General features: G+C 36.8%; 1 protein-coding gene across 2 annotated transcripts in view; it reads right to left on the reverse strand.

The window, feature by feature from the left end:
* Positions 1-898: 898 nt before the first annotated feature.
* SLC16A10 (solute carrier family 16 member 10) overlaps positions 899-26054 on the reverse strand; it is an 83741-nt gene continuing 58585 nt past the window's right edge. For both annotated transcript variants that reach the window (XM_068411541.1, XM_068411532.1), the window contains 3 exons: positions 10369-10512; positions 7498-7726; positions 899-6307 (listed from right to left, as the gene is read on the reverse strand). In XM_068411541.1, the coding sequence (XP_068267642.1) occupies positions 6072-6307; positions 7498-7726; positions 10369-10512 (609 nt within the window). In that variant the 3' untranslated portion in view covers positions 899-6071. The remainder of the gene's footprint in view (positions 6308-7497; positions 7727-10368; positions 10513-26054) is intronic.

Consider the following 26054-nt stretch of genomic DNA (forward strand, 5'->3'; position numbering starts at 1 on the left):
TAGTATTTTGCCTTGTTAATTAGCTCTCATGATAAATGCCGGTATAAAAATAGCTTCCTGGAAAAGGTACACAGGTATTTGAAGTGTATTCCATGGGCTTCTCCTCATTTTTGTTTTACATACTTACAAAGAGGTTTTGTACCTTGAGAGTGTACAAATGGCAACAGCACTCAGGCTCTTGTAAAGCTTTCAGGCATCTTTTTCAAATTTTAATTTGAAATACAAGCAGTCTAGAGAATAACCCCAGGCAGAATGGGAATATTTCCCCCTTATCATCAGATATGTTTATTAAAGAAAAGGAAGTTTTTGGCCCTACTACAAAGGAAAGGTGAATGAAGTCCTGTGATTTACTGAAGCTGTCAATGAGCAAATGCCTCATACTGCCAAGGTAAGTCAAAGTGAAATTGGTAGTAGGCCAGTAAGTGATCAAAGGTCCACTCAATTACACTGGCAGTTCATGAAGTAAAACATTCAGAATTATTTTAAAATGCCACTCAAGTTTATTCTACACGTTTCCCTCCCTCAATTTTACTTCTGCCTTTTGTGAATGCAACTGTTCTGTAAGTTTGATATTAAACCCCAGAATGGAAAATAAAATAGATAATTTCAGAAGCATGTAACTCTGGAAGTCAGTAGTTTAGGCTTATAAACGATTGGTCTTAAAATGGATCATCAGTGCAATCAGAATGAAATGGGTTGCACCATATAATTTAGGAGCAAATGTAATGGGGACATTCCAATAAGGGCACAGTAGTAATAAAAGCTGTAAAGACTTTTATACAAAAGGTCTGCACATGAGATTCTATAGTTATCAGAATATAACACAAAATTACTTTTAAAAAATTACAAGTTTTACAGAACAAGACTAAAAATGATGCATGCAGTAACAAGTGGGGCACTTAAGAACCACCATCTTTATTCTGAATAATTTGTGACTGATCACAGTTACTTTAGCACCATGAAAAACATTGGACATTCATTTCTTACCCTTCTAATAAAGCAGAACTTTAAAGAATGGAGTTAAGGCTAGCAAAATGTATATCCTTTAATATCAAAAACAACATACAAAATATGATGTCTATAAAGATAGTTAAACATATCAGTGTTAGCAATATTAGCACACATTTTAGTATAAAAATCATTCTAATCTTAGCATACTCAGTTCTGAAACATTAAAAATGTTGACACTATATATATATATATATATATATATATATATATATATATATATATATATATAAAAGACTAAAAGGCATACTGAAAATATGCCAAAGCTTACATTTACATGACTGGAAACTCACTGGCTGTCTGGAACTGTAATGGTGCTGTACTTGTCAACAGCAAAACACACAAATGGAAAGAATGACTTTTTCCTCAGCTGTCTCCCACATGGCAGTGCTACAGTTCCTGTAGTTAAATGCAGAATGTTTGTGTATGCCCTGGTCAAAATACATGGTATTTATATATATGTACACAGACACACACTTAATACCAGAGGGTCAGTTCCCATGGAAGAGTTAAGATGCCTAGAAGTCAGCTTCCATAACACTTCCAGCTCCCTGGAGGGGAATCTGGCCCCCAAGCAAGGCAGCACCTCTGCTCCCTGCTCAGAGAGGCTGGCCGAGCCCCTCCACATGGGCTCCCACACAGGAAGCGGCCAAGCAGGGAGCTGCCCTGCACCAGCACAGCGAGAAGCCGGCTGCCTCAGCTAATCCATAAGGATGACCCCAAGGACAGTAGCATTGATTCCCATCCTTAGAAACTTCCTTTGGGGCTGCAGGGAAGCACCTCCTGTCCCTTTGGCATGTACTACTTGATGCAAATAACTGAGCAGGGCATTCTTGCTTTAAAAAGGTAGTGTCCATTTTTTACATCAAAGCATCCATCTAGTGTGAGAACTCCCTTCAGCACTCTTGGTTCAACCTCACACCTCCCACTTGATAAAGACTTGTCTAGTCTATCAGGCTATGGCTATTCAAAGGTTTAATGCAGGGAGGAAGTTTGAGAAAGGAAGGCTGAAAAGTACTGTCCATACCCAATATGGTGTGCACCAGCTTTGACAAACTCAGTGTCTCCAAAGGGAAGGGGGGGAATGTATATGCCTGGACATCATACATGAAGAGACAAAGGAGAAAAACATCAGTTGTCTACCTCATCTGATACTGAATCTACCCTGAAGGATGGGCCGCAGAAGCCTGTGTCATCTTTGACTTGAGTGAGCAATTTAGGAAGGTCCATCAACAGGCACTGAAAGTAGACTTAAAAAATTTTAAATATTAATGCTGAACAGACAAAGATCTGGATGAAAAAAATTCTAATCAAGAGTAAGTTAATTTGAAGTCTTGGTTTGAGACTTGTACAGGTCCTTTAAAATGTAGTCAGAATAAATCCGACAATACATTTCTTATCAATTATACATTGTATATTGTTGCATAGCTTAGATGTAGATAAGAACCTAAAGGGTTTTCATTATTTCAGACTCTTTGCTGAACAGATCCAGTAAGATTTACAAGGATTTCATACCTACTGAAAAGACATGTCAGCCATACAGAAAACCAGCCCCTTGCTCAAAATTAGTCTTGGCTTCAAGATCTGGTGTATTAAATTACAGCATCAAGAAGGACTGGAAATTTCACACTGCCGTTTTAAGTGAACATCTTTCTACCCAGTTTCTTCTGAAGCTTAGTGTGAGAACATGTAATGGAAAAAAGATGCTTTACTCTGTTTATAGGATGGGAGAGCAATGTCTATGAAGTACTCTACAAACTGTTCTCAAGAGAGGGATATGTCTGGATGATTTAAGGGTTTTCTTAAACTCAGCTAGTATTTTAATTTTAGAATCTACCCCTAACAAGATTAAATCTGGCATGAATTAGGTCATCAAAACATGAGTTCAGCAGGTTTCCCATGAACAGGTTTTCACACCTAAAATATTGTTACAAAAATTTACATTTACTCAGTCAAAATAAAATTGCATATTCTGTGCTTTTCTCTCCTAGTTTTCAGAATAGCAACCATTTTTACATTATTCAGTCATATTTTCACAAATGTACTAAATAGTTGCTATTTGTGTTGGGTTTTGGTTTTGGTTTTCTTTTTTTTTTTTTTTTAAAGGGAGACAGCTAACCTCATTTTTAAAACCTCAGGGCATATAGAATCCAGTATCACTCTAAAGTTTCTCAATGGTTAGTTGTCCTCACCACTAACAATCTGGACTTTTCTTTCATTTCAACTGCACCTTATCTAGTTTTAGACACAATCTTATGCTTATGGCCAATAAAGAGCATTTTCTGTTGGACATTTCCCCCACAGATACAAGCTAACAGTAAAGATGCTAACAGAATTCTCAGGCATTAATTTACTTTTTTTTTTATTAACCTTTTCTGAAATTTTTTTTTCTGAAGCCTTCTCAATTTTAGCATTGTTGTAAAACAAGCCCTGACATCAGAAATAGGTTCATTATTCCAACATCATCACACCAGCATAGCTTCCCACCCCTAACTCCACTTCTCTCTTTCCTGACATCCCATTCACTACCTGTTTGTAGCATAGTAATCACTCCTAAACAATTATTCACTCATCGTACCCTCTTCCTAGAGTCTCTGGGTTGTTGGGTTTGTTTTTTTTTAAATGCTGTCCTTCATATTTGTGAGCATAATTTACATTTTTAGTTACTCAAATATGAGAGTGTGGATTTTTATGTACAAATACATTTTTAAAGTGTATGGCAATAATTAATCCATACTATTGTTACACTATTTCTGTATCATTTCTAAAACTTAACAATTATTTCATATTCTCTCCCAGATAATTTATATACATACAGAGCAGCAAGTCAGGAAGATGCCACAATTACATAAAGATGTCTGGTCACAATGATTTCAAATTGCAGTGCTAAGAAGCAGCCTTGTTTTTGGTTAAAAACTGAAAGCTAAAACACACGAAAGGTAAGATCTGTGACGAATACTTATTTTTCATAACAAAGCAACAGGAAAAACAAGAGGCTTCTACCACACTTACTCAACACCTTTTGCATTGCCCAAATAGAAGATAATACTGAATACCAATGTTCTACAGAAATACTCTAGACAAGAACAGCATAAGCTGTTAACATCATTTTTGTTATGAAGGCAGCATTTTGTAGTCATTTTAATTAACAATATTATGAATATTTTAATGAAAATTTTAGAAGCACTTATGAGGTGCACTGGCACAAGTCCCAGTGAACCTAAAAGGATCTCTGTTTTACAGATTGGTTGGGGTTTTTTTTCCACCTCCAAGTACCCCCCATACACTTTTAACATTTTAAGATTCAGTTCTTTTAAACCTCACTCATGCAAAGCAGGGATTGAAATTCTGCAATATAAAAAAGGTATGAGCTTTGGTCTCCAATAATAAGGATGCTTTGCATGATTATATTTAAAGGACTTCTGTAAGTTGATAGATGTAAACATTCTAAGCAAAAGTATTGCTAACATAATGGTTTATATCACAAACGTGCTTTCCAAGCAATTTACTACAACTCTGGAGAAATAAAAATTAAAAATAAAGACAATAAAGATTATAATTTTAAAACAGTATGTCTCTGGTTTATGTAACAAGCAGGTATTGTTGCTAATTAAGAAAACACACTTCAATGTGCATTTTGTCTTCAGATCACATCTAGTTTACTCTTTGCTACGATACTACTAAACTAGAAAATTATTAGTATTGAACGGACTTGAAATAGAGAATGACTAAGTATTCCATTACATTGCTGATCCATATCCACAAATGAACAATGTACTTGGAAGTGTTTTATGAGAAACTGAAAAGCAGTTTTCATCTCAGAGTATTATGCTTTCAAATATTTTTCAGAGAAGGTTTTCAGAAATACCTGCTTGACATACAGTGCATAATACCTAAGAACACATAAGTAATAGGGTCATGTTTATAGTATGTTAAGCAAGAAACAAGACATGCAAGGACATTTCTTCATATTTGAATAAAATATGTAGCTATATCCTACACACAATTGAACACAGCTATAAAGACCTATAATAAATCTGCATGTTCACTTAGTGCAAAAATCTTTAATTGTTGAATGTCATTTTAACAGCTTGTGTATATTTCCACATTAAAAACAACTTATTGCACTTCGAATGTATTCTTTAAAGCTGTCTTGTTTTTAAGAATAAAAAAGAACCTAACAAGTACAACACAATAATTTGAAGTTTAGTCTAAATCACAATACTGCTCCAAAGTATTACTGTCAGTACAATTTCAAAACTATCAGCTGTTCTGAGGTTTAGCTGAAAAAAAATACACGTATATGATAATAGTATTGCCTGCACCAAATTAAGAAAAATCTATTATTCAGCAGCTTTACTTCTAGAATGTGTTTACACTCGGAGCTTGGTTTGTGCATATTCAAAACCTGTGCCCATCAAAAACTTCATCCTTAATGTTCTTTGTTTGTGCTACTGCGAAAAGGTGAATCAATGCAAACACAGGTGAGTGTTTAAGCAAACTGAGCAGGCTGGGGTATTTAGAGAAAATAAAATGGATGTTTAATAACTTAGCTTTCTAATTATTTCAGCAAGAGTTAAGGGAATCAAAAAGATGCATATTCATGTTCATGACATAGAATTGTAAAAGACTAAAACAGCACGAGAAACTTCAAAAAACAAATCAGTCCTAAGAGCTACTACATTTTCCAGTATAAACACCTGCAGGTGTGCCTGCATTGGATGGATCATAAAAGTTATTGAAGAATCCTGTGTCAGTGAACCACAACCAGCTTTCACACTTCCAGAAATAGGTTCTGATGAAATAGAAAACATGTTCTCTTTACACACAGAATCACTACGCACGTACACAATGCTACAAAACTTCAAATACCTTGAAAATGTGGCTTAAAAATTAAGCTCAACGACTCATCAAAAAGTTCAATGGTATAAAAGATTCTTATAGCAGTTTTGCAATTTAAGCAATAGTTCAAAACTTCTTCAGTATCATATAGTATCTTCAGCCAAAAAGTACAAATCTAGCTTCAGTAGAGGAAGGTCAGGCTGGTACAGGAAAAGAAAGCATCAAAAACCAGATTCCATTTCTTTGACAGGCTTTTCTGTAGTGTCTGACACCAAAGCGCTTTCATTTTCCAGCATTTTCTCAGTAGTTTCTCCATCAACAGGTTTTGCTCTTTCTTTTGACTTCTGCCGTTCATGGACCCAGGGGATGGAACACAATATAGCTCCACCAATAATTGGAGGGACTCCAGCCAGGTAGAATGCTACATCATAGGTGCCGAGGTGATCACGCAGAAAACCTGGAAAGACAGAAGGTTACCGCTAATAAATAATGGGGCCTCGGGAATCTACAAAATATGTCTTTTCTTTGGATTCAGAAACTTGAGAGCTGGCACAGGTTATTATAAACATTAATCTGACGACCTGATGGCCAAATATAGGTATATAGGTAGAAAGGCATTCCAGAATTTATTTAAAGACTCCAAGTAACAAAGAACTCAGTATATCACCACTCGACTGTTTAATTACCACCCATCATTAAAAACACATACCATATTTCCTATTTGAAAGTTGCTCATTTCAGCTTCTCCAGCATTCGAACCTTGCAATGACTTGGAGAAATTCTCCCTCTTTTGGTAACAGCTGCCTTTGATCAAGGTGCCTCAATCTTATTCTAGATATACTGCATATATTGCATTCCTGGTAGCCTCTTATTAAAACGTATGTTTCCCAACAATTCACTCTAATTGCGCTCTCAAAACTTCTCCCATTAATCAAAATCTATGTAATAGCTGTGATAGTGTATCCAGATCAGGAATCACCTAGTCTATGCTGTTCCAGTTTTAAAATTTTGTTCTTTATAATAGTGCACAGTTCAGTTACGTCTTACAAAGTACCTTCCAGTAGCACTCACAAGACCTTAGGGTAAATTATGATTGAAAATCAGCAGTGGTAAGGATTATAGCTTAAGTTATTTCCACCTCCCAAAGAACTTCCCGTTTTCATCATCAAAACCTGTACTCTGTCAAACAGTCTCCCATCAAAGAATGAAAAAAGCCAGTGTTCCTGCTTATAAGAAGCAATTCAAGTGACTGGAGCTTTTATCCTCACAATTGTTTTTGCATGAGCAAACTTTGGACTCCAATTAATTTTCAGATTCTAATTTGGAGTCCTTCTGTAACACAATCAACATATAGGCTGTCACCTCAACAGCATGGAAAATGTCCTTAACCCACCTGGAAACCTGTCTTTTTTTTTGTGGAATGTTTTACATCTGCATAACAATAAAAAAAAAGACAGAAGCAAACTTTACAGAGTACAGTAAATTAATAACCCATGAGCAGTAGTTAAATTCACCTCATATTCTGGAGCACGTACTGAGAACTTTTAATGTAAGGGCATTGCATATGAAGTAGGAACAGAAAATACGGCCAAGGAGTCATGCAGCCATAGAAGTGTATTTGCAGCTACAGACCATATCTATACTTACCTGCAATGGGTGGACCAACTGTCATAGGTATTGACATGAGTCCTAGTAGAAATCCTATGGCCTGGGAGACATCCTGAGCCCCAACAAGCTCAAAGGCAATAGGAGCCATAATGCAAATGAAGCACCCATCAAACAGGCCCATGAAGAGACAGACAGCAATGAGACCTCCAAAGACGTGGCACAGTGGAATCATCATTGACATCAAGCCAATAAAGAAGAATGAGGCCACCTAAACATATAAAAGGAAAAAAATATAAAACCATGTTGCACCACATAAAGGAAACAGATGAGCTTTCTTGCATTTGTGAATTAAATTGTCTGCCTGTATTTACTTTAAAATAAATATAAGCAGTCTCCATGAATTACCACCATCAGAAATTACATACCAAGGTAAAACAAACACATAAAACTCATACAATCAAAGAAATTCCACTACCCATTTCACAAGTTTTCAAAATGCATTTGTAATCAACTGTCCTGCAGCGATTATGTAAGATTATTTCTTGTGCACCAACATTTTTTGAAAAGTTATTCTCTGCTCTTTTCACAAATGAAAGCCACAAAAATATCAAAAGTTTCATATAGCTAAAACACTATAGTTAGACTCCTCACTGTTGTAATTTAAGTTAAAATACCAGTATTATGAGTGATTACTTCAGGGTGCTTATATTCAACAGAGGTGGTATTTGAAAGCCTCATTCCAATTTTTCCACATAAAAGTATCTTGCTGTATTCCTGTAGCCATGCATACTTACAAAGATTTTATACTATAATCTTAATCTAGGATTACTGTTTGTTTGTTGTTGTAAATTAAAGGAATAAAACTTCCTTTCAGCAAAATGAAGCAGAATTAAAAAGAAAATAGAAAAGGTAAGAGCTTTGCTTGTGCAAAACTTGTCCCACCTAACTGCACAAACACATTTTCCAAACAAGATGTATGTATCACGTATTGGTCACTTGTAGACCATTAAAGAAAAACAAGGTCTCTTAAACTACTAGACATCACAAATTTTTGACAGATAAGTGACATCAAATAAATTACTACTTTAGGAAAAAGTCTTTAAGCATACAGCTAGATGAAACTTAATTTTTAGGACAGTGTAACAATTCTTTTAGGTAATGTACTTTATTTAGCATACTACAGAAAAACTGTTGCAAAGCATCTGAAGTATGGTATAGAAATAGAAATACTGAAGAACTGGGCTTCTTATAGGAACTTAAGGATAGAGGTGAATAAATTCTCAGTTCTGTGCATTTTGATACAGAAAATACAAATATTATTTGAGATTAGTTTATATCTAAGTAGTAATGTGGTTATCTGTAGACAAACTCTAAACAAGATATTGTTGAGCAAGTTCTTTGTATTACTGTATTACAGTGAAAGCAGCACTAAAACCAGAACCACTAAGCTTTGTATCCAGAAGAGACAGGAATGCATCATTCTGTTAGTAAAGACATAATTTATAAAGCAAAATCCAGCAAAACGGGTCCATGAGAAAGAATGCAGAAACAGAAAGATGTTGAACTTGCTGGGTAGAACTCTTGTAAGTTGTTCAATTAGGAGACAGTAAAGTTCTAAGAGGAAAGAGGTTTCATTTGCATTATTCAAAATTAATTCTTACATGATTTTTGCATGAGATAGAATGATAGCATGAACTGTTGGACAACCCAGAATAATGCTTGAGGTGAATCTTCACTTTCCCTCAAAAATGCTGATTTTAAACAGGAGAGCTGAAGATGCTGGGGCAGGGCTTTGCAAAAGTTAACATTTTTTTCCCTGCTTAAAACTAGGTGAAACCAACAGTACTCAGAAGCATCCTAGTTCATGCCCTAAACAAAAGTCCATTCAGTTTTACCTATTAAAGGAAAAGAATAAAAAAGCCTGCAAGTTTGGTATTTGTAAATCATGTGTAACATCTCAGTGCTGCCTTTTCACCTTTTTATCTTAATACTGACATTTCCTTGAAGTGTAACAATAGGTATTAAATCAATGCAAATGAATGAGAGACAGTCCCAGTCTCTATCATCAGGGAATCTAAATTTATGCAACTATAGCAACAAATACTGTCTTCAGAAAGGGGGTTCCTTCCTAAGAATGTTTTCAATACTGTAGTACAGATAATAGCCATTAGATGTCTCCATTGTTATTCACTTTAAAACGACAAAACAAGAACACCCAGTGGCTGATAACATGCAAGTTACTAACTAAAGGTTTCCCAAAAATCTACACTAACACTGCTACTTTTCTCAAAAAATAGCGTTTCTAAGCACAGAGGGGAAAAAAAGTGTACATCCTCCTTCATCCCCAAGCTTCAGCATTTCTGGAAGCTGTGACTCTTTCTGCAAGTAAGCCACTGCATTCAGCAAAATCTCCTCAGCTAAGCACCTCTTACATTCCCATGGCTTTACCAGTGTGCACTGTGCACAGAACATACTTGACACCAAATTATCTCCTATCAAAGATTAAGAGATCCAAAATCCTTAACAGAGGAACATAAGTAAAAAAATTAATCTTTCTGCAACCATTATGAAATCATGGGATGAAACAGGGAAAGCAGAATCTAGAAAATCCCCAAAGGTTTTCTTACTCGCATGCTAATGATTAGTAATTTCCTTCATTCCCAGCTGAAAACAGCCAGCAGGTAGTAGACATGTTTCCTTAGCATTAAAGAGAGGGGGAAAAAAAAAAAAAAAAAAAGAAGAGATTCATCAACTTTGCACCAAAGGCTACTAGTATCAAAAACCATACGCTGAGTTTGCTAGAGTTTTAAAATTTCTCAAATTCAAATCTCTAATCAGTTAATTCTGCTTACTTAATAGTACCTGCAGAATATTGTTTGCATATTCCTTCAGAACAGTGTGAAGACATACCTGTAAATAAACTTTTTTTGCACCAGGAATATAATCTGCCACTCTGCCAAAGATCAATCTGCCAACTCCTGAAGTAATGCCCAGACACAGCAGAAGCACTTCTTCTTGTGTGCTGTCACCGAATCTGTCTTTTACATGCTTCATCTGTTTAAAAAGAAGGGTGAGAAAATAAACTGGCTTTAGAATTAAAAGGAAGATAAACCTTAGAAAACTTGAGTTAAATAGAACTGCTCTGTGAATCTCAGACTTACAAATATGGCTACAAATGGTCAACTAACTTTGCTTTTACAGATTTTAGAGTAAGTTTTGCACTAGCTTACCAGTATTAAGTGTAATACAATAAAAACAATGTGAAAACATGTTGTTGCTTTATTCACAATTAAAGAATCTTATTCAAGAAAACAACAATGCTGCATCTAATACCAAGAAAACTGAAGAGAACCCAGAGGTGTTCTCCCCAACCACAATTTACTAGTCATAAATTTAACATAACACAGAATCCACAAAGGATGTCTAGAACTGGTTGCTTCACTGGCCAGGGAATGCTCTCAGCTCTGAAGGTGCTGAATGATTAATGAGTATCTGTTCTGTGCATTAAGACAGAGACAGACACTACCAAACTCATAAGATAGTTCAGGGCAGGAACAAGAAGCAGAGGGGCAGAAAGCTAGAGGCCAGACAGTACAAGTAGGAGGGGACCCTCCAGACTGCCTCATCCAGACATCCACAATCATCGTGACATCCAGGGGCACGTAGGAAGAGAGGGAGGAACCACCTGCAGTGTCAAACACAACAGCAAGCACTTGCAGGACAGGGTGCAGCTACAGCAGCAATGAATAGGGCAAACTAGAAGAACAATTTATCAGCCACTTCGACCTAAAGAACTAAAGCAACTGACCAACGGTCCTGACAATAGACCATTCAACTACAAAGTGATGAACTACCAGTGTCAGTAATTCTAACTTTTCAAGTCATGTTAAAAAAAAAAAAAAAAATCATAAGACTGGCTTGATGGATTTGGATTTTTTATATTCTGTCTGGTTCCACAGTGGGTTTTTTGTTTGTTTCTGGGTTTCTTTAAATCAACCATGAAGAGCAGAAATTACCCATAAGAAAGATTTTTTTTTTTGCACAATCACTTTTTGAAATACACTTGGCAATACCAAATGTGCCAAAGGGGGCATTAAAAGATGTAGAAATCATTTGCACAGTCCTGCGATCTCTGTGTTCATAACTAGTTCCAAACAAGAAACTGTAAAGACTCAGGTGTGAGGAAGCAAACAGAAGAAACTGATTTTAAGGAAAGATGTAGTAAAAACATTTGAGAGACAAGGTGACCACAGGCTGACAGACCGGAATAGCAAGAGCTGCAAACCAATTTTTGTTATTAATTCTGATTGTGTGGTATCACTTCAAACTAGAGAACCCTTATTCTCCTATCTATAAAATGGAAAAGTTCAGTTTTAGTAAATACTTCTAGCACAAAATAGTCAAGATCCTTTCCTGGCCAGAGTGTTAATACACAAGCAGAGCCTTTTTTTCCCCCAACATAACCAAGATTTGCTGAGTGATGGTGATTTTCTCAAGTATAAAATCAGTTGGGTTTTGTTTACATGTCACAGAAAGTCTATTAAAACTAATATTAATTTGTCCAATGTAATTGTTTGTGTCAGAAAGGAAATAAAAATAAGGGTTAGTGGTTTTGTTTTTAAAGAAAAACTTCTAACCTCAATTGAAGACAGATGCTTCCGCTTTCTAGTTTTGAGGGGGTTTTTTTCCTTTGCTTTTTAAGACACATTTGGGAATAGAATCTGGTGAAATTTTTCTTCTGGAATGATATTTAAACCTAAAAGATAAGTTGTTCTGTTTATTCGGGTTTTTTTGTCAAAGGTGAGGAGAGGAAAAGCTGACAGTTTTCCCACCCCAGCTTTATGTGGCTGTCAACAGCTGCTGGCCCAGCCAGCAAGAGAAGCCAAGGTATTTTCTGCCATTCTTGTCACCTGTTCCAGTTTCATGTTTCTGCAGCCTCTGGCTTGTTTAATTAGCAGACCTGATTCATCCCCTCCCCGGAGGCTTTTCAAGAGGTAAGATAAAGCTCTACATCTAGATAACTATTAACCCTGCAGCTGAGTAACTGGATTTCTCAAAGCAGCACTCTCAAGGGTGAAATGCTGTCCTCTCTTAGATCAATGGAGGAAAATATTGGATTCAATCAACTCCTTAAGTAGGAAAATAACCACTACTCATCTCTTATCTTAAAATATCTAAATTAGTATTTATGTCTTTTTAGCTTTCACTCCTCTTAAGCACACCATAACCTTCAAGAGAGCTTCCAATTAGAGGTAAGGAGAAACTTTTTCCCCAGGAGGGCAGTAGGCAAAATGGCACAGGCTGCCCAGAGAGCTTGTTCAGCTTCCTTCCCTGGAGGTTTTCCAGACCCAAGTGCACAAAGCCCTGAGCAACCTCATCTGATCTCAGAGCTGACCCTCTGATCCTTAGCAGCATATTCAATCTTCAGTGATATAGTCACTAAGTAAGCTGTAACAACAGCATTAACTGAATACCCAAAAATACAGCAATTCAGGAATAATTCAGTACTGTAAGTGCTAACTCATTATGGACTTAGAGACATTCTTGTAACTATAGGTTAAATACATTTATTTATGATGAAGTAGCTTAAACAAAATTCAGATTTCCACAGATTTTTAATTGATAGAACTACTCAAAAATCTGACGATGGGCAATTACTTGTGATCTTTCCCAGGCAGCATCCATGCATTAACGCTCTTGTCAGTGCAGAACTATACAGGCTGTAATTATATGACTCTTTAGGCATTATCTACAGCAGCCAAATGGGGACCCAAGCACACAGCAGATATATTGAAGGCAAAGCACTTGTCTATAGGTTTTGCCTGTTCTCAGTAGCTCTTCACTCTCATTAGAGCTGTGTGCTTGCTGAATTGCAGGTCTGATTTTTCCAAATGTAGAAAGGCCTGTAATTTTGCCTGGGCCAACCAGTACAAGATCTTCCAGACTAGCACAGCTTCTTGACTATTTTAAAATAAATTATCCTTGTACAATGCAATTTTCCAAATCAAGACATAGTCAGTGGACAATGTAACTGCATGCATCCCTGGCACTAGCATTTTACCTTATACCCTTGCTCTCTGTTATCAGGGTAATGCATACAAACACAGATCTTATTGTCCAAATTCTCATTACTGTTAGGATGAGACTAGAAGAAAGATCAGCCACTTGGTAGCAGCTGAAATGCTTTCAGATATACTGTCTTGGCTAACCTGTCTCCATCCAACCAAGACCCAGGTTTTGCCAAGATCTTCCATTCAATGCACACATATTTCAGCTATATTCATGCACTGAATCAAAGATAGAGAGAGCAATCTGAGTATAGCTCCAGTTCCTTTTTCCAAACACAAAGAACCTGAATCTGAAAGAAGTGGTAATAAACTAGTAAGAAATAATTTTTTTTCTGTCAACTGCTCTCCTCCTGGATATATTCCATTTTGGAGATTCCCAATCAAGTAAAGCTTTAGTAGGCTAAATGCAATGCAATCTTTCTCACCAAAAGAGATGGCCAACAGCAATATATAACCTAGAAAAGTTTGAGCACATGAAGCCAAGCATTTTCTTCGAGTCCTCATGTCTGACACTATCCTTACACTCGTTCTGAATGAAAAAAAGGAAGCGTTTACAGAGTACTGCTGGTACCATTTGTAAATTGGAGATACTATTCCTAACTGCTCCAAATTAACAGTTTTCTGAAAGAGTTGAGGGGGGTTCTTTTGGTTTTGATTTTTCTTTCCCAGACAAGAAAAGAAAAAGGATAGCCTACACAAACTTTTCATTGTTCATGCTTTCCAGACATGCATGAGTTCTGTAGAAATCCAGGCAAAACTGTGGTTCCTTGGAATGGAGTAGTGATCCATGCCTGTAAGTAACAAAGATGAAGCTGTGCATGAGGTGCCAGATGAGCCAAAAACATAACCTTACAGGCCAAAACTATGATCAGAGACTAAATCTATCATAGTGCTCATGGTATGGAATCTGCCCTGAGGTATAAGCACTTGTAATATCCAGAACTGTTTCAATAATCTTGTTTTTTCAGTACTAATTGGCCCTCTTAGCCATGCAACAATTTTAAATCCAGACACCCAAAATAATTCTAGACTTGTATCATGTGTGAGACTAAGCCATCACTTTAGGCATGGCAATACCTCCATAATCTATTAATTTTATTATTACCACTGTGGCCTTCAAAAAACCCATTCAGTATTAATCAGATGACATGATGACCTTGACATTCCATCACTCAGATACAGCTTGGAGTAAAAAAAGTAAGTGCAAGAAAGGCAAAATACAAATAAACTAAGTGCATGTCCAAGTAAAGGGTATTAGCAACTGACAGGACACAAACAGAGTGGATATATTGAGAAAAATTATACTGGTGCTCATCTTCAAGACTCTAATTAGATCTTCAAAATTTCAGAAAACTAAAACCTTAGGTTTATTTCACACACATCTCCTGAGATAAGAATAGCCTTACTGACAATGTAGAACCTTTCTGTACTGTTAGTGCCATCACACAGCAGCCTTCCTTCAATGAACAAGTCAACTACATGCCTGAACAAACCAACTCCTCCTCCAAAGGCCTAGACAAAAATATTAACTGTTGCCTTGATAAAGATACATCAAGAACTTTGCAGTGAACTGTCCTGAAGACTGAAAGTTACAGGATGTGCTGGAAAATAGAGCATAAAATAACTGGACAAATCACTTTATTCTCTAACATAAGGACTCACCACAAAAATGAGGGGTGGGGGATAGAAATCTGACAATGAAACTTGGTTGCCAGAGAACTGTATAATACTAGGCACAGGGAAGACCATTTAATGCAAATACATTTCTGGTCCAGACTCCAAAGGAACTTTTACTGATTAGCCAAAAACTAGCAAACAAACCAGCAACTCCCGACTCCTGAACATCTACTGAAACAATGTTCTTCATATTGAGACATGACAGCATTACTAATACCTAATGCAGATCCATTTTTAAGGGAGGGCTAGCATCCTGACGTGGATACAGTAGCTTTTTTTAGAAATTAAGTGTCTTCACATGACAAAAATATGCGCATATATATACACACACACACACACATCTTCAAGATAATTCCTGTTTACATACTTGCCACAACAGTGATACTTCCTCTTTCTATCTCTGGTCAATTTAGTTTACATTATGAACAAGGAGAGAAATTAAAGAAACAAGGTGATTATTACACAGCAATTGGGAAATTTTTTATTGTTTCACTCAGTAAAGCAGATTAAACAGAATAATCCATACATCATGGTGATTCACAGAAAGTATAATCTGAATTTAATTAAAACTGAACATGACAGTTAACAGGTTAACTGTTAAGCCTATTTAACATAAAATGGTTAAGAATTCAGATTAGAGTAAGAAAAACTCAGGTTGACAATTACATAGTTAAAATTGTTTGGTTTTTCCCCCAAAATAGCTTGTGCTGAAGAAATTTGCCCTAAATAATAAAAAATAAAATCTGAGCTGTTAGTGTTGTATTTAAGAGCATGTGAAGGATGAGGATGACTCCAGAGATCAAAATAGGCAACCGATACCATAACACTTAGATACCAAGACAATGGCTGTTAACCAAAAAATAGTTTTTCTACTTAGAGTCAAACTCTTTTTACAGGGGACTTTTTACAAGGGTGTGTAGCAATAGGACAACGGGTAATGGTTTTAAACTGAAAGAGGGTAGATTTAGATTAGATATTAGGAAGAAATTCTTTACTGTGAGGGTGGTAAGACACTGGAACAGGTTGCCCAGAGAAGCTGTGGATGCCCCCTCCCTGGCAGTGTTCAAGGCCAGGTTGGATGAGGCTTTGAGCAACCTGGTCTAGTGGAAGGTGTCCCTGCCCGTGGCAGGGGGTTTGGAACTAGATGATCTTTAAGGTCCCTTCCAACCCAAACCATTCTATGATTCCATGAAATGCTAATAATTTTTAAAGCAACTAAAGCAGTTCTCAGGTCTTGAGAGAGTGAATGCCAATTGGTAGGCCTGGGAGATATTCAGGGAATAGTGCAAGAATGCATGCTGGGGGCTGAGAGAAGCCTGGAGCATGAGGGACAGCCCCTGCACTGCAGCACAAGACAGTCCATAACTTCTGCTCTTTCCCTCTTCCACTCCACTTCATCTCTCAGGATATTTTCAGGTCCTATCCTCCACTAGTAGCTCCTGGAGGTACCAGCAGAGGCTGGATCCCATTGGAGACACAAGAGACAGCATAAAGGAACGGGCACAAGGATACTGGTGGATCGGTGTGGCTTGTGCGGCAGCAGCAAGACAGGTAAGGCACACTCTCGTCTGGGGAAGCACACAGTGGAAGCAAGGATGAGGAATAAAGCCAGGCATATGTAAGAACTGAAGTTTTACATACACATGAGAACTGAGAGTTAAATTGTAAAATAACTTACCCTTTTTAAGCGTTTAAGCTGATTCTCATTTGTGACTACAATCCACAACTTACAGTCTTAGTTCTGTCTGTTCCTTGTTGCCCTAAAGCAGTGTTTCCTGGTCCTATCTCACTCTCAAAATTCAACTAGCCACTGTGTCCAAAATTAGCTACTATCAGCAAGTCCTAGAGAGTTACAGGTCAGTCACATTAACTTGAATTTCCAGAATAACAGCAGAAAGTGAAACAAAATCAGAACTATTCATAAACATCTAACAGGCAATGTCATAAGCTAAGGATCAACATAGATTTCTGAAAAAAAAACAAGCAACCCTTATTTCTCTCTATTACATGGTAGGTAGCAAACCTTGACAACAAAGGGAAGGACAAATGTAACAAATCTTGGCCTTGGCCAGCATTTTGAAATTCTCTCAAACATAACAATTCTTAGGAGCCAGTTTGGAATACATGACTTAAATGGTACAACTGTAAAGACGAATGTTTAAATGTTTGGAAAAGCTGTTTTTGATGAGTGATTCATTGCAAAATTGAATATGCCAAAGGCGGCTCCATAAAAACCTGCTCAAGTCTACCACTATTTAACATTTTCATTAACAACGTGGACAGTGAAATAGATAATATACTTATTAAATTTGCAAATTGCATCAAACGAGGAGTATTGCAGGCACTGTAAAGAAAGACCGGAATCAAAATTATCTAGGCAACCTGGCATCTCAGTTGATAGTGTAAAATAAATATGATTAATTTCCATAAAAACATTGTGTTTTGAATATTATTTACCTCATACTACAGGAGGTAAAGATCAGATGCATGAATACAAGACAGAAGAATGAACTGGCAACAGTTCTTTAGAAAGGGAACTGAAGGTTTAACAGATTAAACTTCAGCATGTTCTAATTATGTCATCATACTGCAAAGATAATAGAATATATCAATTCCTGACGTGATGTGACCTTCACATACTGCTCAGTACCAGGAAGGCCTCAGCTGAATTATTATGTCCTATTTCGACATTACTCATTAAAGACGTGGACCCAGTGTACAGAATTCAAAAGAAAGATCTGGCAATAAGCAGAAATTTGCTAAGCATGACTTATGAAAAAAAGATTTTTAAAAGATAAATATTTTAAAAGGTCCTTTACTAAAGTAAGTCTGTACTCAAAAAAAGTTGGATAAAGTACTAGGATACCTCCAGTCTTATTTTCTATGATTCATGAAGTGATTTCATGAATGTCTTCGTATAGTCAAATACAGACTTATTGAGTGTTATAAGCTTTTTTTTTAAAGCTCTAGCTTGGTAAAACTCTGCTGCACATTTGATTAAAAGTAACCTTATGACTGAAGGAAGCAATTTCCTGACATCACCACTTAAATTTTAGAAGTATAATGTAAGTAATTATTTTCAAATCATTGTGGCATTTACTAATGTGATAAAGTGTTATCAGGTTATAATTTATGTAATTGAGTATATGATATGATTAAGAAATTATGAAATATCAAAACAATAGATTAAGATATCCTGTACAAATACCCAAAGTAACAAGAACATACTTCACTAACCACTGATCATTAACATTGTATGCACTAGACTTATTAAAACACCACTTTGGCTAATTGGGGTAAAACACAATTTAAGATGGATTCTCAAAGCATCTAATAGAAATGAAGAAACTAAAACCTAATACAGCAAGTTCATCCTCTTTATAATACTAAATTAAAAGTTTATAGTATGGATTAATTTTATTTAGCATACTTAAGTAAAATTTTAATACAAGTCTGCTGCTACACGTCCAATTTAGTCTTCCTCAACTTTAAAAAAGAAAAATACACCTATTGTACTATTCTGTCTAGCGATAATGCCTTAGTCTTGACTTCCAAACAAATAAGATCAAACTTCATTAGTCTAGCTTAAAAATAAAAATAATAAAAGAATACCGAGAAGAGGAATATAACAGCATATGCTATTTGTCCAGAAATAAGTGCAAAGATATGCTAACAACAGTGATTTTTTTTAAACTAAGAACTGTTAGTAGTTACAGTTACTTCAGTTAAATACCTAATTTCCTTCCTTATTTTTGCCTAAATTAGACATTGCTGGAAATACCACATAAATTTTATAGAAATCATATATTTAGCTTCTGATAATTCAGTTCAGCAAACCTGAAGGTAAGTTTTCAGTTGACTATATGGGAGGACAAGTGGGTTTAACTGTGTATTAACCAATTAAATGAAGTAGTAAGTGGAAAAAGGGAAGTGCTAACACCATTATAATACAACAAGCAAGACCATTACTAGAATATCATGTTAGCTACAGCATTTACATGTCACAAAGTATGTCTTCTCACTGCTGATCTTAAGATGTCTGCCTTAGCCAGCTAGTCATTGAGAGGCAATTCAGAAGCCTGATGCTGATGCCCCAAATTGCTCTCTGGAGAAACTTCTTATTCTTTGGACTATAAAGACTAGTCAAACTAAAGGTCTTCAAGTAAGGGGAGTACCCCTCAGCTTGAAAAACGTTTTGAAAGACAGCTACAAAACTGATTCAAGGTCTCTGGAATCTGTCACACGGAAAAACTGACCAGGAGAGAGCTCATGTTCTGTAACTACTCAGACAGGAAGATGGCAAAGGCAAAGAGAAACACTGGAAGCTGGACTAAGATCAGAATGAAAATAAGTGTTTATTTGCATCAGTGAATGTAATTAACCAGGAACAAAAAGCTTTACAAGAGGATGGGTTTCAGTTTTACAAAATAATGCTGTTACCTCAAGTAAATTTTTCAACTCACCAGTAGAATTAGCAGTAAGACTACCAGACAAGATTGTATAACTCATTTGTGTGAAAAGAAAGCAGCTTATTACAGTAGCCCCTTCTAAAATTTATGAAGATAAAGATTGTTTTTCTTACCTATCTTGAAGAACAACACAATAAGTAACTAACTTGGAGTTAACTGGTTAATAAAATAGGGATTCATTCATCTACCTACATGTTAGAATGCTACCATCATCTTCTCAGAAAGGTTGACTTCCTTACTCCACAACAGAATTTGTACTACTATTATCAAGTCTCTCAGGACTAGACTCCTTAAACCATAGCATTTAGGTGAGTAAAATCAAAACACAGATTCTCAAACCTTTATTCAACTGCCACATAATTCTGAGGGCACCATTAGACTTCGAGATTAGAGATCTACTTGTAGACATGCTCGTAATCACCTCAGCTTTGACAGAGCTGAGTGAAGTGCCTGTCTCATTCTACTGAGAAACACAGAAGAAAACTCTCGCAAGAGTCTTAATTCTGGATAGAAGCCCCAAATACACTGACAAATACCTACAAGATCAGGGCCCAGAGAAATTGAATCAAGTCATCATATTTTCATTTAAAACACAACATAAAAGATGATGATAGTCTCTCCTCCTCTTACACAGCTATAGCCCTTACTCAGAATACAGACATTTATGTTCCGTTTTCTTTCCTAGAGCAATCCAAAACCACTTCTCCCTTTTCCTAGGAAATACTCCGCTCAGTAGTAATGACAAATTTTAACTCAATCATCAGAAAAAAACTTGAAAAATAGCTCACAGCTTGACAAGTACTAGCAATCAAATGGAAAGAGCTAGGTTCCAGGATTTCCTCAAAGGAAAATCCAAAATACATGGAAAGAAATTCACAAGTCTGAACAGGATTTAAAAAGCAAAGAGGGTTTCTATGCAGCTCTTCTTGGAGCAGAAACTGGACACAAGAACTGGTCTGTATATGAGTGAAGGAAGGTTCTTCACTTAATTTTGGTGATTAGTTTTCTTTACTTTGTGCGAGGATAGCAGGAAAAAATGTTAACTGTGATCACAGGCTTCTGGGCAGTTGTAGAGCTTCAAGCAGTTAGTTCAGGTCAAGATGCTTCAAGCATCCAAAGTCAGGATGCTGAATTTACTATTAAAATAGCATTTTCAAAAAAAAAAAGAATATAATTTAACACGACTTTGAACTATATGCTCTGTTTGCTGTTAGAATAGTTTGTATTATGCAAGAGTACATTAACTAGTGTGCTGTTAGAGACTGACACAAAGGAAATAATAATGTAACTCAGACCTTTCAACCTCCTAGTATTGCGCAGACCTGAGGAAGACTGCATTGCTCTTACCCTTCAACATCATCTCATTGTTTGTACCTGAGTATACCTGCTACCTAAAATATCTTTTGGTAAACTTTTATTTACTTTTACTTCTAAAAAAAACAGAAAACATTTGTTTTATTCTTTTCACTTTCTATTCTTTCTATACTTATGATTTTTATTCTTCTCCAGTACTTATTTGGAAAACATAGTTTAAATATGCTTTCATAACAATTACAAGTATAAAGTAGGAAATAATTTATTTCTTTTCCCACCACCACCCCCAATGTGAAAAGTGGGCAATCTAGCCAAGAATAAATACTGCCAGATCAACATTGATGAATAGTGGGAAAGAAATGGGTGCAGAGGATAATTACAGATGTGGATAAAGGGGGAAAATTTCACTAACCTGGGCAGTCAAACTGCAGCAGATGTTGAGATCTGAAGGGAGATAAATGCAAAGATTAGAAAAGCAAGTAAAGCATGGAGAGCCACTGAAGATTTGGGGTCTCAGAGATACCTGCTTAATAATTACATTGGACCTTTACAAAACCAGTGCCTTTTTAGTCTTCCATTGGAGACAGATATGTGGTAGGTTAAGTGGATGAGAAAGGTAATAGTGCTAAAATTGACAGCTATACCTACAGTTTTAACTTTTTTAGATTATCTACAGTACAGAGAAATATCTGTATGACACACAGTTATCTGTTAGTACTGGATGTAATTTAAAAGATACTATCCTATCATTACAAAACAGACTAACAGCAGATTCTGGGAAATAAAAGATATAGTAGACAAATGACTGATGTAGGAGATCTGAAGAAATAAACAGGTTTCTTGAACAGCAGCCCATAAAAGCAAGTGAATGTAGCTATGGAGGCTGATTTTTTTTTTTTCCAGTTTGAGTAAAAAAAAATCCACACATACCAATTAGATTATTAAACATTTTACACAACAATCTAAAAGCAGCAGCAAGTTTATGACATAATACAAGTCATTCACAAAACAGACAGTACTTACCTTACAAGAACTGAATTTCTTCAAGATGTGCTATGTGTATGTACTTTACTGTGCATATGCATGTGGTTTATACATTTAAGTTTAGAGATTTTTGGTTACTAGAGTCCATACAGTATACACCATACTTTTCATCATGCTTTGCACACAGACATAGTACAGCACTAAAATCTGTGCTTCTGTTTGTCTCCACTGTGGAATCCAGGGGCATAGGACTTAAAGGGAAGAGGGAGGTACAGGACTGGGACTGTGCGCACAGAATACACAGTGTGAAGAGCTTCCCTTATTACAAAGTATGTAACTCCTTTCTACTATGGCTCCTTGAGCAGATGCACGTTCTGCTGTAGAGAACACAAAGCAACTGCTACCGTCTATGTGGAGATGACCACTCTTGCAAGGACAGCAACCAAAACACTGGTTTCTCAAATGAGAGTCTAATTTAGAGATGTCACATGTGACAATATTTAGGGAACACAGCATCAGTAGGAGGGGCTTGAAGAGTTACAAAAAAATTTGTAAGCAATGTTATGGATGGTGACTATGGTCTTACTGGGCAGAGCGTCAACTGCTGCGATGAGATTCATCCTGACTATCCTATAGCTTGTCCAGATACAACAGCTCAGATCTGCTTGGAGAATCTCAGGTGGTTTCTATGCTCTTCATATTTTCCAGTATAATTCTTAACGACCCAAAGCTTTTGCTAGGGGAGGGTGCAGTTTACAAGTGGAAAATGGCTATTTTTCTGAATGGGCAGAATGGGAAGATTGTTTTGTCCTGAATAAATAAGGCCTTTCAGAAACAGAGTATATGGAAGCGAATACAGTTTTCAAAATACATAGCAAGAATCTCAAGTAAGTTCCCAGAAAAACTGTGGGTACAGAGGATCTCATGAGAGCTTGGCTCTTCATTTCTCCAAGTCGATTGCACAGGAAGACAGTTTTTATTGGCACACATTCTAGGAGGCAAAGGTTCAAACATTGAGTTTGCACAGCAGAATCTGATCTATTATTAACAAAACAAGGCACATCAGTGATACAGAGAGAGAAATGGGTAGAGACAAGTCAAAACAGCTTGTTGGTAAAGAAGAGAGCTGAAGGACTAATCATCCTTGACAAATCATCAGCATTAAAATTTAAGGCAGCAGTCCAAGGTGATGAAACAGTTGTAGAATAGTTAAATCACATGAAGGCAAGGATCTTACACTACAGAGAGGAAAGGGGGGGGAAATCAAATCTGGCAACAAAAATCTGCATAATATCAGCAAGTCCTCCTGTTCACTGTGTTGTTTCTGAAGTGAAAAAAGACGACTTTTCTTAGCTAAAAAACAGGAACAAAATGGATGTTCGAGCAAAAGACAGGAAGTACGGACCAGTAGACAGCAGTATCTTTTTGTCCAAGGACAGACCATGTGGGCACAGCACGAGACCCTGCAACTTCAAAATAACATACAGAGAAGATGTGGAGACAGACTAAGCCACACAGAGGACAGACTAATATTTATCTGAGCTGTCTGATTTTGCAATGCAGCCTAGAAAATGAGTTTGTTTATATGCATTAAAAAGCTCTTATGACTAATGAAGTACTTTACAGAGATTCCAGCCATCCCCATGCCCCTCCCAAGAATAAAAATGTGTGTCTTGTTAGGATTGTGAAGACTTTGAATGCAGTTTAGCTTCCATCTGAGAAGCAGACTGCCTAAATGATTTAGCCTTTAAATGCCCATCATCTGTTCTAATGAGATGTATCTGAAATACATTGCTTTACAGCTTCCCTCTACAGCAGAAGGACCATGACCTTTCTCTCTGATAACAGAAAATACAATTCCAGTATTGCCCTGAATCGCTATCTTTAAGCCCAGAGATTGTCTAGAGAACAGACTGATGAGTTCTGAAAGACAGTTTACATGCTGAGGGCACTGTATCTGTCACTAAAAATCAGTGAGCTTAACCCAGTGAACTAGTTGCCCTGGATGTCAGGAGGAGGTCCCTCACAGACACTTACTAAACTCTTCTAGAATTTCAAGAAGGCAGAAGCATATATACAAAAAATACCTGCCTGTGGAACAGGCCAACCTTCAACAGCCCATATGTGACACAGATGTAGCCTGGCACACAGCACAGTGTGTTTTGATCTGCAAGCCTCAACAGGCTCTAAAACTTACTGCAAGAGAGGTACGCACTTGCAATGTGGAAACCAAAGAGGCCACCATAACCTTTGTTATGCCAAGGGAAAAGGTTTGACTTCCAAGGGTTTAAAACACCCTCTTGAGCTCTTTGATCAGGTCTCTAAATATTTCACCACTAAATAGTCTCTGTAGAGAAGATCTGTCTGTATTAGTCAGCTACCTTAAAGACCTGGGTTAAAATCCTCAAAGCTGTCAATAATTCAAATGACAAGGGCTCTGGTATTGTTAATGATTTTGACCTAACACAAGCTAAGGAACTTCACATGTGTGATAATGTAATGGAAATGCTGAACTCTGAAAGTTAAGACATAAGAACCAGTCTCCCAATTACATTTAACTTCAGTTTGCAGATGAACAGGTTTCTCCAAACCTTTTCTTTTTTGGATATGAAATGAGTAATTTCCTATTTCCCAGGAAACTTCCTATTGTAAAAGATATCATTGGAAGGACAGCTGAAAGACCATGGGAGGCAATTAATAGGAAACAAGCTGAACTGGAATGATTATCCAGATGAAAGAGAGCCCAAGATGACTAAGTATGCTGGGTAATGCTGACTCACATGCTCAAAGTGAGCCAAGTGGTGTCCAAAGGATAACACAGCAAGGCACTCAATCTGTCACAGCTGTTTGTGGAGTGAGCAGAGCAGGGCATTACTGGCCTAGTGAGAATGCTTGTCAGCACTGGCACTTCCTCCCAGCCATTCCTAAGGTCTATAAAAAGAGAAGGCAGCTAAGCCAATTACTTTCACACAACATACAATACCACAGGGAGCAGGAATCTCCTCCACATTCTTCCAAACATAGTATATTCCTGATTTTCATGCAAAGCACAGCACCTCAGAGGACATATACGCTACAATATATTTTTATTTCCCAGTGAAAAACAGCTACACAGTGTCCACTGCTTGCAGCCAGGCTTTAGAGGCTAGCCTTCACCTCCTTGTTACACAGTGTCCCCAAGAGTGTGAAAAGGCAGTTTACCAGCAGAGCCAGTGAAATCTCGTATTTCCAAATAAGCCTGAGAGTCTGTACCTAACAGCGGTCCTGGGGCAGCTATAACTTTTTGGAATACCTTTTAGCTGGCCAGGTGCTTGAAGGCCTCTTTACTTTTTAATGAAATGCATTTCCTTTTCCAATACAGATGAAAAAAATCTTAGAGCAGAGTCCAAGGTGATGCTTTGTTTCTCAGTGGCAGTTTCCAGAATCTGAGGCAGTATCTACCTATTTTTATAAGCGTTAAGCCTGGAGTCTCACTTCCCTGTTCCTTGGAGGTCCAGCTCAACCTATTCCTGGCACATGCAGATTCAGAGAAGAAATGAGACACTGAGTCTTCAGTATCCATCTACAGAGGATATTAAATCCAGTATTTAAATCTGTCTCCCAAGACAGATTCTCCCAAGGAAGTTGTTGGAAAAAAATGGCCAGGCACACACCATTTTTTCATATCTTAACATGAAGCACGCAGACACAGAACTCCACATAGCTATGCACACAGCTATGCACTCCACATAGCTACTACTGCTAACCAAAAATCTCTACATATGCAAGTACGTACCCATCATGGAATACGAACGTGGATAAGCATCAAAAGGAAAAGTCAGGTTTACACAGTAAATTAAGAAATAGGTGGCAAAGCAGGATGAGAAATATTGAAATCTTTTTCCTGAGCTATTCTGAAGTTTTAAGAGTACAGTCAGTGTTATGGTAACTTTCACATTGCGTATCAATTAATGGGTAGCTTTGTATACAAGCATATAACCATATTTAAATAGTAAGCCTAATTTTCAAATAGATCTAGCCAGGAGTATGTATTTTCTTTATTAAAAAAAATTTAGACTTAGAAAGGTAAACTTTATTGATAAAT

Source organism: Nyctibius grandis, chromosome 1, assembly GCF_013368605.1.
Source record: "Nyctibius grandis isolate bNycGra1 chromosome 1, bNycGra1.pri, whole genome shotgun sequence".
Taxonomy (NCBI): domain Eukaryota; kingdom Metazoa; phylum Chordata; class Aves; order Nyctibiiformes; family Nyctibiidae; genus Nyctibius; species Nyctibius grandis.